Here is a 15,947-nt window from a genome sequence, read left to right on the forward strand (position 1 = left end):
CTTATAATTCAGGGGTCGGCAAACTTTGGCTCCCGGGCCATCAGGATAAGCCACTGGTGGGCAGAGATGGTTTGTTTACCTCAAGCGTCCGCAGGCACGGAGGTAAACCTAAGTAAACAAAGTGTCCCGGTGCGCCAGCTGCTTACCCTGACAGGTTGGGACAGCAACTGGTGGGGAAATTTTTTTTGGGGGGGGGGGAGAAGCTGGGAGTCAGGGGAGTAACCCCTGTGATCACCCCCCACATGACCCCACCCCTAGCCTGGGACCCCCTCACGCTCTCCATCCCGTCCCTTCCCATCTTATCTGGGGAGGGCCGGGGGAGGATGCTGCAGCTGCTTCGGAGGCTGGGGGGAGAGCAGCGTAGCTAGAAGCAGAGAGACTCTGGCCCCGCTTCCCTTCTGTTTCTGCTGGCTGTGCTGCTCTCCTTGCTCCCTCTGTTGGGGGGGAGGGGCTGTGTCCCACCTCTCCCTCTCTATACCCGTTCATAAGCCGACCCCCTTGTCTGATGCTTCCCTTTTTTACTAAAAAAATTCAGCTTATGAACGAGTATATATGGTACTATGGCAATTTCTTTTAAAAAAAGAATGATTAGCTATGATGATTTGGGAAATCTGTCTGTGCTGAGTTTATGAATTGTTAGATATTGTTGACTCTTTCTATGTGTCTGTGCCAGACTGCAAACTCAATTTTAAATGTGGGGCTTGTTGCATTTTCTGTTGTCTTTTTTTTCCCAAGGGCTGGTGTCACAGGGCTAACAATGAAGGTTCATTAAACTTTGATAATCTATTTTCATGGAGCCCAACTGGACAAAGGTGACTACCTAGCTCAGGGAAAAGCAGTTTTTCAAGTCTGGACACCTTGGGACTGGTAAGTGAGCAACTGATCACCTGCTGTTTGAGGCCGGCCACACGGCAAAGGTGACTGAAGGTGATAAAAGGGTCGGGTCTGAGTGCAGCAGTTCTCTCTCACCAGCCAGAACAGGAAGAGAAGCATGTGCTGGAGAAGGAGTGTAGTCCACAAAGGGGATCTAAAACCCAAAAAGGACACTGACCCAAATCCCATAGAATGCTCAGTAGTGCAGGGAAATGTATGTTTCTTATTTTTCTTAGATCTGTAGTTCTTTTGTGCTATCTTAAGTAAAGTGTAATTGTGTTTAGAATTCTTTGAGATGTGTGTGTGTGTGTGCGCGTGTGTGTGTGTGTGTGTGTGCGCTTCATCACATACCTTGGAGAGTTCAACTGTAAACAAAGACCACCCACAAGGTGGAACTCTGGGGAAAGGAGTGCTCCTGGGAAGCCTGAGGGGTCAGCAGTGGTCCTGGGGACCTAGGGCAGCTGGGACACAAGGCCCATTTCCATAAAGGGGTGAGAGAGAGACGGCCTGTGCCTAGGAAATGTGCCAGAGGCCAAAGGACAGTGTTGCGACCTATTTAGATTAAGAGATGCTTAAGAGCACCAGCATCTAGTGTATTAGGTCACAACACAACATCCTGGTGAGTATTCAGCAGAGGAAGTTCTACCACGGCCATTTGTGACCCTGGTGATTTTGGATGACTTCATTTTTGATTGCCCAATATGAAAAGGGGCCTGATTTTCAGAAAGTGCCGAGTGTGTGTCCTCTGAAAATCAGGCCCTTTAAGTTGGGAAACCAAAACTTACTAGTCACTTTCAAAATCTTGGCCTCAAATCTCATTTAAAATACCTGTTGGAGTTCTGCTGCTGTACTGGAGAGCTGGGTAGAAGAGTTGATCAGAATATCACAAAGCTGTCTGAAAGCGCATTCTATATTTTGGACACAACTTTTAGAAAATACAACAAAAATGTTATTTACCAGATATTTACAGATACCGTTCTGGAGGATGTCAAAACACTGACTTCGTGAAGGTATAGTGGATAAGCTGTGACATACCACCTGTTTAAATGAAAGAAAACAAACAGTTATATTTATGAATTTAACACAGATATATGACAGGCAAATATGATATTTATAGTACATACATCTGTGTGTAGACATATGAATACATGGGCATATGTGGACACACAATAGCTATCACTCTTAAAGTGCTGATCCTTTTTAAAAATCATAAAAGTAGCACTGAACAATTTAAGTTGTCAATGTTAAAAAAGAAAGTCACATAGCAGCAATTGTGTTTGCTGTTGTTTTTCTCCTTTTATCAAAAAGTTCCTTACACTCAGCTTTTAGGACTTCAATTAAAAAGGTCAAAAACAGAATAAAAATCCATCTGACTATAAGACACAGACAGGCCCCCACCCTTTTCCCGTTAGTAGGGAAACTTCCCAAGCAATTCTCCAAAGAATCTAAACAAGCCGGTAACAGAATAGAAACACACACCAAGAAGGAAGGAAGGGAGAAGGACAACAAGGGAAAAGTTGGATATTACAGAAAGGTACATCCCATCTTGCCTGTCCCCACCCTACAAAAGTATGTCATACTCAGTGAATATAAAAAGCAGTAACAAGGAAGAGGCATCTTGTTTTATAAACTGTCTGAAACACCCTGATGCTGACACAGCCAGGAAGATGCAAGCAGTAATAATGACAGAAAAAGGTGACAAAAAGAGTCAATCTGATGACTCAGTCTTCACAGTAGTATAATTGCATCCTCCACAGAGGATCGCCTAGCAAAAGTACCATACACAGACCCATGGAAGCAGAGTGTATTCTTACTTATTCAGAAAAAGAACCTTTAGTGCTACAAAGGAAACTGCCTGGGTCAGAAATCACCAAGTACAAATAAAACAGCAGAAAAAGATTTTTGGGGATGCAAGAAATGTGTTATTAATGGACAGCAGACTGGAATGGGAGTCAGGAGACCTGGGTTCTAATTCTCACCTCTGCCAACAATCCGTTGTGTGACTTTGGGCAAGTCACTTTACCTGTCTGTGCCTGTCTCCCATCCCATATTTTGTCTGTCTTGTCTGTTTAGATTGTAAACTCTTTGGAGAGACCACTGTTATACTAATTTAGATTAAACAAATCGGCAAAAGGCGTTAATATAACCTAGTCACTGTCCATCATTCAGTGTCAAACAAGGTTCGGGTTTCGGTATACAGAGACTGCAACCTGCTTACTACCATGGCAAATGCATTATTAAAAATCCTTTTAACCTTTTATTAAAGATAAAGAAAAGAAGAAAAACAGTTACAGCTTTTGAAATGTGAAGTACTGAATAAGGTTTTCATTTTAACATCCCTTATTCCCTTTCCCTTTAGCTAGAGAGTTTTTAGAAGGAAAACCCCCCTTGTTTGACATCGAAGATTGTAATAACTATCCTTTTGGGGAAAAGAAGTTGGCCGAGATGGGCTGGAGCCATTGCTACTGCTGCTAAAGTCCAATCCCGTTTCATCCCAGGTGGTGTTTGGGATTCAGCTGGAGCCAGTAGAGGTGGCAATGTCATGTAGGTCCCTCATTCTGGTCCAGTCTTGTCAGGACATCTCTCAGGATCAGGATGAAAGCCTGGGGTCCCAGGAGATAACGGGGGTGGCAATCATGATGGTGAAGCTTGCTCCAGTAGCCAATTTTTCTCCCAATTTCTCCTTAAGGACCTATAAAAGGGAATGGTGGACGAAATAGCCCATCCCCTCATTATTTTGTCCAGCAATACGGCCTAGTTTCCAACACACCAATTTTGGTTCATGGATTTCTGGTTCCACACTTTTCTTTTTACCAAGCAAGCATGATCTTAAAACAGTCCTTGAGTTGTATCAGCAGACCTTTCTGTTTGGACTAATTCAGTCTATCTCCACTTCACATCTTTCCCCACAAACCTTTGTTTATATAGGTTATTGTGCCATCTTACCTTTCACATATTGTTTACAGTTGAGCTCACAATTAGGGTAAATATGTAGGCCCCGCTTATCATAACACTACTCTTTTGTACAATGCCTTAGCACAATGGGGTCCAAATCTCAATTGGAGTCTTAGGCAGCACTGTAATATAAATAACAAACAACTTTTTGCTCACTATAATATGCTACATTAATGAGGAAGTGAAATGACTTCTCCATCTGTCCTTGACAAAACCAGATATCAGATAGCAAGATCAAAACCTCAAGCAAGGCATGACTGTATGTCCCCAAATGTCAACTAATAAAGCAGGGGAGATTCTTCTGGTCACACCCCCTTCTCCAGCTTGCTGCCAGATGATTCATTCCAAAACTGTGCAAAATCTCTTAGAACATAATTAGTAATAATAATGTCGATGCCAACATCATGTACAACAGGCTAACTAACCCTAATCTGTAAATATAAAAGTAAAATTGTCCCTTTGCTAAGAGGAAGGGTAGAATTGTGGGAGACGCAGGTAGCAGAAAGGAAGTTATTGGGTAAAAAAATTCTCATTCTGCAGCCCCATGTCTCCCATGATTCTGACATGTACAGGAAATAGCAAGCAATGAACAAGAAGGCGGCAGGGAAAAAGAAACAGACTGAGATGAAGAAAGTCTCCCCACATAAAAATTAACTACCAAAATGGCAAGCTATTTCTGGATCACTGTGTGAAGCACCTTCCTGCTGAAGGATTCCTCTGAAGAGGACAGAACGTCCACCTCATAGTGTCTAATGAAGGAATTAATAGAGGACCATGTTGCTGCTCTGCAGATCCCTACAGTGGAAATGGAGGCTCTTTCCGTCTATGAAGTTGTCAAAGACCCAGTGCGGTGTGCCTTGATTCCATGACCGTACAACGCATAATATGATTAATCTGGCTAAAGACAGTTTGGATACCCAGAGCCATTGACTCTTTGGGGTAAGGATATGAACACAAAGCCCAGTCTTCTTGATGATGTGGTAGGCAGGATGGCGATCTTTATAATCTGGATGTTCATAGTACTGTCACAGCATTTCTGTAGGATGGACAGAACAACGGGAGGATGATCTCCTATGAGGCATGGAAAGTTCAGTTCTTCTTTATCAAGAAAGTGTTAAGGACTTCGGAATCTTTCTTGTCATCATGGAACACACAACAAGGTTCCTGCATGGATAAAATAGCCAACTCCAACACTCTTCCAGCAGACGTGATAGCAATCAAGGAACAGGTTTTCATGGGTAGGTAGAATGGTGTGACCGATGTAAATGGTTCAGGTGGATGGTTAAGGGTTTTAGCACCAGAACTAGATCCATTTAAGAAAGACTGGTCTGACCACAAGTCTAGCCAGTTTGACTGCTCTGGGAAATCTCAGTATTTGAAGATTCTTTGCCAAGGAACCCAAGGACCCTCCGTATAAGGTACGACTTATGGCCAACCCCTAGTGTGCTACAGATCTGGCCTAGAGTCCTTTGTCCACTCTGTCCTGAAGAAAGTCCAGAGTATCTGGAATTCCAAGGTCCTTGGGGATCGTTTACTTGACACTACAAGCTAAACCTCGTCCAGAAGACAGAGTAGACTTTTACTCTCCCTCAGACAGACTTCAAAACTAGAATCCCAATCACTCTTGAGGCTAGACAGACCATGATTAGTGCTTCCCTCTCAATAGCCATGTGGTCAGTTGTATACAGTCTGGGTCTAGATCAGGGGTGGGCAAACTTTTTGGGCCAAGGGCCACATCTGGATGGGGAAATTGTATGCAGGGCTGGGGCAGGGGGTTGGGGTGCGGGAGGGGGTGTGGTGTGCAGGAAGGGGCTCAGGGCAAGGGATTGAGGCAGAGGAGGGGTGCGGGGTGTATGAGGGGGCTCAGGGAAGGGGGTTGGGGTGCAGGACAGGTGCGGGGTGCACGAGGGGGCTCAGGGCAGGGATGCTGACTGCGGGAGGAGGCTCAGGGCAGGGGGTTGGGGTGCAGGAGGGGTGTGGCAGGGGGTTGGGGTGCACAGGGGTGCAGGGTGCAGCAGGGGGCTCCGGGCAGGGAGTTGGGGTGCAGGAGCAGTGTGAGGTGCACGAGGGGGCTCAGGGCAGGGTACAGGAGGGGTTCGGGCTGCGGCCCGGCGCCACTTACCTCAAGCGGCTCCGGGGAGGCAGCGGTGCGCACCGGGGCCAGGGCAGGCTCCCTACATGCCTGCCCTGTCCCCGGCCCCACACCACTCCCGGAAGCGCTGCAGCCCCTGTGTGTGCTGCCCTTGCTGCGCCTCCGGGTACCTCCCTCGAAGCGCCCATTGGCCACAGTTCCCAGCTAATGGGAGCTGCGAGGGGCGGTGCCTGGAGGCAACACACGGAGCTCTCTGCCCCCCTGCCCAGGGGCTGCAGGGATGTGGTGCCAGCAGCGCTGCAGGCCGGATCCAAAGCCCTGAGGGGCCGTATCAGGCCCGCGGGCCGTAGTTTGCCCACCCCTCATCTAGATGGAGGATATGATCTTGGCGAATATGTCTGGTCTCACTTATAGATTCAATCGCAGTTCTAATGCCAAGTCTACCACAGGCCAATGGTAAAGGGTTTCTTTGGCCAGTGTGGAGATCTTTGCTTCCTCTCTCCTTATCTTCTGCATCACCTTTCCTAGAAATGGAAGAGGTGAGAATAAGAACGGCCATACTGGGTCAGACCAATGGTCCATCCAGCCCAGTATCCTATCCTCAAACAGCGGCCAATGCCAGGTGCTTCAGAGGGAATGAACAGAACAGGTAATCATCAAGTAATATATCCCCTGTCGCTGATTCCCAGCTTCTGTCAAACCAGGTTCGGGACACTTCAAAGCATGGTTTTGCATCCCTGCTCATCTTGGCTAATAGCCATTGATGGACCTATCCTCCATGAATTTATCTAGTTCTTTTTTGAACCTTATTATAGTCCTGGCTTTCACCACATGCTCTGGCAAAGAGTTCCACAGGTTGACTGTGCGTTGTGTGAAGATATACTTCTTTTTGTTTGTTTTAAACCTGCTGCCTATTCATTTCATTTGGTGACCCCTAGTTTTTGTGTTGTGTTATGAAAAGGAATAAACACTTCCTTATTTACTTTTTCCACACCAGTCATGATTTTATAGACCTCTATCATATCCTCCTGTAGTCGTCTCTTTTCCAAGCTGAAAAGTCAGTCTTACTAATCTCTCCTCAGATGGAAGCTGTTCCATACCCCTAATAATTTTGGTTGCCCTTTTCTGTACCTTTGCCCCATCTCAAAAAAGATATATTAGAATTGGAAACCAGATCTGCACGCAGTATTCAAGATGTAGGCGTACCATGGATTTATATAGAGGCAATATGATATTTTCTGTCTTATCTATCCCTTTCCTAATGATTCCCAACATTCTGTTCATTTTTTTGACTGCTGCTGCACATTGAGTGGATGTTTTCAGAAAACTATCCACAATGACTCCAAGATCTCTTTCTTCAGTGGTAACAGCTAATTTAGACCCCATCATTTTATATGTATAGTTGGGATTATGTTTTCCAACGTGCATTACTTTGCATTTATCAACATTGAATTTCATCTGCCATCAGTCACCCAGTTTTGTGAGATCCCTTTGTAACTCTTCACAGTCTGCTTTGGACTTAACTATCTTGAGTAGGTTTGTATCACCTGCAAATTTTGCCACCTCACTGTTCTGCCCCCTTTTCCAGCTCATTTATTTCTCTCAATAAAAACTGAAATTTACAGATAGGCAAAGTAAGAAAAAATACTGCTTGAGCACTCATGTTTCATTTCAAGATATTTGCCTTGTATATTTTGACATGTGATGTTGACAATTTGTGTTTTAGTGATTACAAAGCTTTAACTTTTTGAATTTCATCATCTACTGTCATTAAACAATTGCCTGACCTCCCCTATTGTCTGCCCTATACATTCCCCCACTGTGAAAATTTATTTTTTTAAAATAGAAAAAAAATGTTTAAAAATAAAGAGATATACTACTAAAAAAATTAAAGTTGAATTCTGCCAAGCCTATCAACATATTATTAAAGACCTAACTGGCAAGCTAACAAGGCCGACTGCCAAACAAACCCCACTTCTTAAACCCAGCAGGTCCTGGATAAACCACTTGGTGAAAATAAAGATCTCAGAGCTTCTCTCCTGGTGCCAGCTTAGAGACAGGGTACTGTCAGTCCAGAAAGGTATTTTCATTGAACCCCGAATTGACAGAATACCTCCCACCACAAATTTACTTCTTCCCAGTCAATGATGGAAAAACCCACAGCTGCAAGTTAACAGCATCATAATGCTGAATAGTAGGGTGTTTAATTACCAGTGCTATGTTGTTGTCTAGAAGTTATTTTTTTCCAATTCTCTTTGAATCCTCCTTACCCTCAACCCAAACAAACATTCCGTGTGTCCAATTCTATTTTCATATTTCTAAAGCAATAATGGCAATTATTTTCATTAATATAAATTAAATCTTGTTTGAAATGTCTGTCCAATAATAAATGTCTGTTATAAAAGTGAAACTCAAATTTGGTTAGACATGGAAATGAAAAGCAAAGAAAACTTAATTATCACTTAAAAATTAGTATATTTTCTTACAATTTATTTTCCTTAGGCAAGGGTTTGCATAGTGTTTAATTTCCATGCTAAAATGTCACAGTTGAATCATTATTTTACATCTAATTAGCATTTATCACATTTTTGGCACACTCATAACAGATTGCCCTTGGACCAAAGCCAGAGCAATTTTATTTCAGAATATTATAGAAGTGAATGGACAAAGAAAAAAGTCTGTACATTTTAAACTGGTATCAAAATTAAGCTTCAAGAAAAGCATTTTGTTGCAAGTTTACTTTTTATTTTGATCAAATGCCCACCTGAATAAATTAAGCTAAAGCTATACAGAAGGATGATTTTACATCTTGGAAATAACCATAAGCACAATGGAGGATATACAAACCATTCAATGGCATATTTTCAAACCAATGCTCAACATTCTAGCAGCTTGACTACCTCTTATGTTAACGAGAGCCACATAATTAAAATGTCACGTTCTGAAAACTCACTATTGCTGCTGCAGGCTGGTGAATCCCTCCATCCCCCAGTGTGGACTGTCTTCCACTTCTAGTCTGCTACTACCAAAGAGCAAGGAAGCCAAACAATGGGAAGTGAAAAAAAGAAAGAGCAGGAAAAGTAGCTCCAAGAGCAGTTCCTGCAGACTGGAGGTCAGAACCACAGGAGAAACCTCTCCACTAGAAGACACAGAGAGGTAGCTGGCTGGACCCCAGAACTGAGGAAGAAATTCAGGATGATCCTGACAATATCGAGACTGTTAGCTAGTGAGTACTGATATTCTGTATTCCAGAATGCTGGCCATGTACAATTCGATTATCCCTACCTTGCCCTTCAGACCTTGGATGAAGTGGCAATTTGCATGCCCATCTACTCTGGCTGATTAAGTGCACTTTGCTACCGCCAAGCAGTTGCATGCACTGTTTTGCAGCCTAAATTCCCCCTATTCCAATGTGAAAAACCTGTCTGTTATACCTGCTGTCCAAACTATGGGAGACTGCTGGCAGATCTTATCATCCTGCATACAGTACTTCATGTGTGAGAAGCTGAACCTCCAAAGACAGACAGGAGAAAGAGAGACAGAACTCAGACCGAAATGAGCTCAGCCTCATTCTGAGCCCTTCTGGCTAGAAGGGACACAGTGAAAAGATGAGCTGGGAGGAGAGTTTTTAACTTTTTGTAGTTATTTATTTATTTAGCAGCTAAAAATTACTAAGTACTGGCCATAATACAACAGGTTCCTGACTCAAAAAGCATACAATCTAAGGGTTCTGTACTGCAAACACTTATTCCTGCGAGCAATTTTATTCTTGTGAGTTAGTCCCACTGACTTCAGAGGATTACTTCTATAAGTAAAGTTACTCAAGTGCATGTTGGTAGGATCAGGCTCTAAACAGGCAATATACACACAAAGGGGAAGAGATAAGGGGATGGAGAAGCACACAATTTTTATTTTTATTTTTTATTTTTACATTATTCACATTATTATTTGTATTCAATATACCATGTATTTTTGTTCAGCATTTCCCCAGTTTTTAACCATTAATATAAGTGAAAGACTTAAAATTGGGAAAGGGTTAATAATATAAATTACGATTTTATTCATTTCCTATTATTTTAAACCCTCCCGTTTTCTTCTTATCCCTTCCTTTCCTTCCCTCCATTCGCAGGCCCTACAACCCAAACATTTCCTCCCCCATTTACAAGTGACCCATCAGACCTTCGACATGAAACCCACTTGAACTGTGGCAGCACATTATTATTCCGATTCCCTTGAGCTCTTCAGAACATCCAAAAAAGTTCCCTCACCTTTTCTTTTACTCCACTTCTACCACTCAAAGGAAATTATGTACCAGTAACTCCTTTCTGGAAGTCAGCATATTATTTCAAACTTAATTATATTGCAGAGTTTTTCTCTTCAGAGAAATAAAGATATGCACATCTTCCTCCCACCCCAACACACACATGTGAGCATGCAGAGACTACACAAATATGAAGAAAAAGCAGTGGACCAAATTCTTCACTGTTCACTAAGTGGAGTCACACCACAAGAGAATTTAGCTCAATGTATTCTTTATACAAATGAAAACTAAAGTTGAACGTGGGATAGAATAAGGGAAGAGAGAAATTATTTGATTACAAAACAGAATAAGTAACACAAAGACTTCAGGCACTAAACCAATAATTATTTTCAATTTATGGTAACATCCTTTTCAGATATTGGTAACTAAATGGGACAGGCTATAGTGCTCTTAATTCCCAAGATACTATGTGAGGTGACTGTGTTGCAAGCAGAACTCTACCCAGTATCACGTTTCTGCAGAGTGAAGAAAATGAGAAATTTTCAGGTGATGGGGCAGGCAATGAAGCTTGCCTTCTAAAGCCAAGCCAGCATCCCCTGGAGCACCGTACCTTACCAGACAATGTACTCTCTTGTCAGGTGCTGCTTCCTCTCTCTGAAGTAAACAGATTTGACAGGGCAATATTAACAGTGGTCTGAGTTGTTGGAGAAGCTGCTTACAACAAGAGATCTTTATTGTTATGGCTTGGCTAAACACACAGAGCCTGATATGAAAAACATTCTTGATTCAATTCCTCCAGAAAAAGCATCTACAGAGCAGAGTTTAAAAAAAACCAACAAAAACCAACAAACAAAAAACCCCCACATCTAGACAGAAAGAGGGCACAGGATGAATGCAGTCTGCAGGAGCATATTACTCAGAATGGCAATAAGAAGGAAAAATGGCAGGGCTGAAATTACAGTCCAATATATTAGAAAAAGAGAACAGCAATGTGATTTAGAGTTATAAATGACTCAAAAAAATACATGCAGTGAGAGACACACATTTACACAGTACATTGTGATGTACTTCTAAGGATTTAGAGTAGTTCTGAAACACTGTTAAGGTTCAACGTATACTAAAAATTAGAACCAAGTAACCAACCATGGGTTAAGGGACAAATGTAGAAAGGTTTCCTGGCCTGACTGTATGACACACAAGGCCTATGTTAGAACATCTTTATTTTTTTTGGTTGTGAATTTTTTCTTCTTTTTCTAAGCTACTTATATCCAGAAACCATGGCTAAACTTACTCTCTCTCTAGTGGCTGATGTGCCACCTGGAGGAAGGTGAAATCACACCCAAAATGACAGCACTGTTCTAGTTCTTTTCTCAGAGCTCTCTCTATTAAACAAAATTCAAAACCAAAACCACCCAAAACAGTCTCAGTGTCTCTCAAGATCTTGTGTTAGCCTTTCACTCATGGGGTTAATGGTCCTTAAAGCTCGTCTTTCCAGGGCTTCCCAGCCCTACGTAGCCAAGGCTTCCCCACCACTAGCTCCAGCTCCCTGCAGGTGTCTCTCTTTCAAGCCTTACACATGACGGATGTAGACAGCCCCACTTCTCACAGGTCTTTTTCTGACCCTGGGTCTCTCCCTCTGCCCTCTTTCCTAATAGGCAGGAAGACATACACAATTTCCTAGATTCCTAAATTCACAGCACATGATAGGAGCATGAATGTGACCTACTACACTAAGGCTCCCAATTTAAAAGGGCCCAAGGATCATAACAGATGCCCTGGGACACATAAGTGCCAAGTTACAATAAAATAAAAATAAAAAAAATAAATAAATAAAAGCAGCATTTATATTTTCTTACAAAAAGGGAACAGTAGAGCAAATATAAAATATTTAATTAACCACATTTTTTTAATGAGTGTTTTGTGTACTTTGAGGCTCCTCCTACTTATTTCAAATTTTCCTCCCACTTATTTCTTTGGCTTTCATAGCCACAGCAATTTTTTTAAGGTAAAAGTGTTTATTTTATTTGTAAGCTTACATTTTTGGATATTTTACATAAAAATGAGAGACTTATGTTAAAGTTGTTTCTTAAAGGGGCTAAAATAAAAATAAATGTTTATTTCTAATTCAAAACAGCTGACATGTCTCAGCAACATTTTCAATTCATGTTTCATCACATTGCTTAACTGAGAGTTTATACCAAGTTTTAAAAAACTATACTGACAAGGCTATATGGTAGGAAGATAAGCAAACTCTGTTGTGGTAGCATTCAGTGGTCACTGGTCAGTTGAGGGCCTTTGCTTTGCAAGCTGATTAGCCGCCAGCATTGGAAATTTCAGTTACTGACTTTCAGATCCGTCTTCAGCACAGCAACTAACGACCCATGTCAGATGGTGATCTGCCGCATGAGAGCAATCGCTAAACTGTAATTTTGAAATCTGGATTTGGAATGAGGTAAAGCATAGAAATCAAGATTTTACAAGGATGTAAATCCAAAGGTACACTCCTTAAAATAGCGATGTAATGTTACCATCCTATGTTGAAGAGTCACTGAGACTGTATCACCCTTGCTACTCTCTTCTAGACCGTATGTGATTCTTCAATGCCCTTAATATTTTGGGTCTCATACAGTGAGCATCCAACTATAGTTTCTATAGCCCTTTTTATGGTAATATGATCAATTTTGCTGCTTTTTGCTCCCTCCATAAGTTTAGTGACATCAGTATTCAGTTTCTGAACAACTACCACATATTACTTTTTAAAGTTTGTCAACTTCAACTCCTGGATCCTTTTCTTGATCAATGTTTTCCACCTTGTGACCATTTAAGGACTAGGCTGTTTCCATCTTTTAAAAGGTGGTCTCATCACTACACTGTTTTGTATTACATGCAAAAGTACCTTATGCAATAAGTGTCTCCATTTTCTTCCACAATTTCTGGATTCAGTCTATTCATACTTTTGACACTCGATGGGTTCCCCAAAGTTATGTCCTCTAAATTTACACTCTTTTTTGCCTACTCCCTCCCCCCCCCCCCCCCCCCTCATGTACTATATAGGATAGGCGTGTCCAAACAGCGGCTCCCAAGCCACATGCGGCTCTTTTACACTTAAAGTGTGACTTCCTGAGCCCCCCATGCCCTGCCCATTCTCCACCTACCAGACTGGAGAGGGAGGGAGCTCGAGGATTCAGCCTCACGAGGGGCACACTGGGGCTTGGGGCTTCAGCCCCATGCGGGGTGGGGAGCTACCACCCTGTGGGGCAGGCTGTGCGTGTCTTGTGCGTGTCTTGTGGCTCTCCAACTTCTGAAGATTATTGTATGTGGCTCGGAGGGTCAGTAAGTTTGGCCATCCCTGGTATAGGACAAACAAGACTACTACTCTGGAATCCGGACTTTAAGCAGAATTAAAAAGTGGTAGACTGCATTTTGTCTAAAATTTTCAGAGGCCACACAGTCAGACATTAAATTTATAGCAACAACAATTATCACATGCACATTGTTTCATTTGTTAAACTGCTCATTTCTGTTATTACTATTTCACTTGACACTGATGGGTCAATTCATTTACAGAGTAGTCGAATAGTATTACTGACATGCACATGACTATATGACCAGTTAAAATGAATGAAAACTGAAGTTCTTCTTGCTTTAAGCTGCAAGAGTTTATTCAGGAATCTCATCAGCTTTAGTCACAGGGGGACAATCTTAAATAATTGGCTTTAATAAGTGGCAGCAGTCATTGTAAGTGTTAGTTGCTCAATAAAATGGGCTAAGCTTCCTGCATTTATATTTAATCTCTCATGACCAAGTATGAAGATTAATCTAAACATTTACACAAAATGGCATTTTTTTTAAAAAAAACACTGGCTTTTTTGTATGTTGTTCCTTAAAATTAATAACTAAATTGTTAAAAAAAAAAAAACTGATTTGGTTTTGTATTTCTAGCATCCTAGGAGTATTTAATAATCCTTCTATGTAGAAACATTAAAAAAATTAGGGGGACCAAAACAATTCCCAAAATGTGTTTTGTTATAAACCATTTAGAAGAGCTACCTTTCGGAAAGGTATCTAACCTTCCACTTATTATTCATGACCACATGCAGAAAGCTAATGGTTACAACATAATGCAGTCTAGTTCACTACCCAACCCCCAAATTATCTTTTTTCTTTATACAAGTGAGCCTTATTTAGATGCGATAGGTTCTCCTGCTAAATCTCTGGTATGTATATATTTAAACACTAGCTTCTTTTTTTCAGCTTATTTCTAATGAACAGTCTGTATCTCTGATTGCATCAAATGGATGCCCAACACTGTAAGCTAGTATCAGAAAGGCAAGACCCCCTTGTACTGTATGAGCAAGATGTCCAAACAGGTAAGGAGGATAAAAAATGTCAGTCTGGGAGCACGTGTAATTCCATGGGCAAGTTAATGATAGACAGGTAAGGGAAGTGTCATCTGATGCATAAAAATCTACAGAATCATAACTTCAATGGTGTCACCCTCTCTGGCACGGCAGGGGGGGACTTACTGCTCCCCTCAATAGCTCCAGGTTCCCCAGTTGGTGGAAATGTTGATAATACAATGTCGTTGGAAATGGGTCAAGCTGGGTAACATTCGAAAGCCCTTTCTCCCACCAACACAATGGTGCCAAACATGACAAACCTAGAACAATTATGTACTTATTTGAGAAAATGTTTACATATCAATTTTTTTAATTATACTTTAACACAGGCATGTCAAACATGCAGCCATCACAAAGTTAAATTATGGCCCTCAATTGACAGTACTGTGCTATCAGTTAATGCTCATAACTAGGGCCCTACCAAATTCACGGCCATGAAAAACGTGTCACAGACCATGAAATCTGGTTTTGTGTGTGCTTTTATCCTATACTATTCAGATTTCACGGAGGGAGACCAGCGTTTCTCAAATTGGGGGTCCTGACCCAAAAGGGAGGTGCAGGGGGAGTCAAAAGGTTATTTTAGAGGGGTTGTGATATTGCCATCCTTACTTCCGTGCTGCCTTCAGAGCTGAGTGCTTGGAGAGCGGCGGCTGTTGGCCAGATGCCCAGCTCTGAAGGCAGTGCCCCGCCAGCAGCAGCACAGAAGGAAGATTGGCAATACCATACCATGGCATCCTTACTTTTGTGCGGCTGCTGGCGCTGCCTTCACAGCTGGTCTCCCTGCCAGCAGCTACTGCTCTCCAACTGCCCAGCTCTGAAGGCAGTGCCGGCACCAGCAGCAGTGCAGAAATAAGTACAATACCGCAAACCCCCCTACAATAACTTTGCGACCCCCCACAACTCCTTTTTGGGTCAGGACCCCTACAATTACAACAACCATGAAATTTCAGATTTATATATCTGAAATCATGAAATTTACAATTTTTAAAATCCTATGACTCTGAAATTAACCAAAGTGGACAGTGAATTTGGTAGGGCTCTACTCATAACATAACTGATTAATTTTTTTAATGTTTCAGATTACTTTAAATGGAAGGAGTGCTTAAAGTTGATTTGGCAAAAAAGTAAGTAGTTCAGTGGTATTGATTATCAGCTTTGTGAATTATGCCAAAAGAGTTGTAATGAGGCACTAGTTAAGATGTCAGCATCCAGCAAGAAATTACAGGAATCCATCCGCAAATGGTATGTACATAGTTAGGTAACATACATTACATAACATAGTTAAATTACAATCCCAAAGTAATTTATTGCAAAATCCCTGTTTTCACTTTGGTCTTGATCATTTTTAGATACCAACGGGGAGATG

General features: G+C 41.8%; 1 protein-coding gene across 1 annotated transcript in view; it reads right to left on the reverse strand.

Moving 5' to 3' along the window:
• The window catches only part of TEX10 (testis expressed 10), a 116,034-nt gene that overhangs the window by 19,049 nt on the left and 81,038 nt on the right, over positions 1-15,947 (reverse strand). The window contains exon 12 of the mRNA XM_024193603.3: positions 1,831-1,911. Coding sequence (XP_024049371.2) covers positions 1,831-1,911 — 81 coding nt within the window. The remainder of the gene's footprint in view (positions 1-1,830; positions 1,912-15,947) is intronic.

The sequence above is a fragment of the Terrapene carolina genome, unplaced genomic scaffold, assembly GCF_002925995.2.
Source record: "Terrapene carolina triunguis isolate 2854851 unplaced genomic scaffold, T_m_triunguis-2.0 Scaffold229, whole genome shotgun sequence".
Lineage (NCBI taxonomy): Eukaryota > Metazoa > Chordata > Testudines > Emydidae > Terrapene > Terrapene triunguis.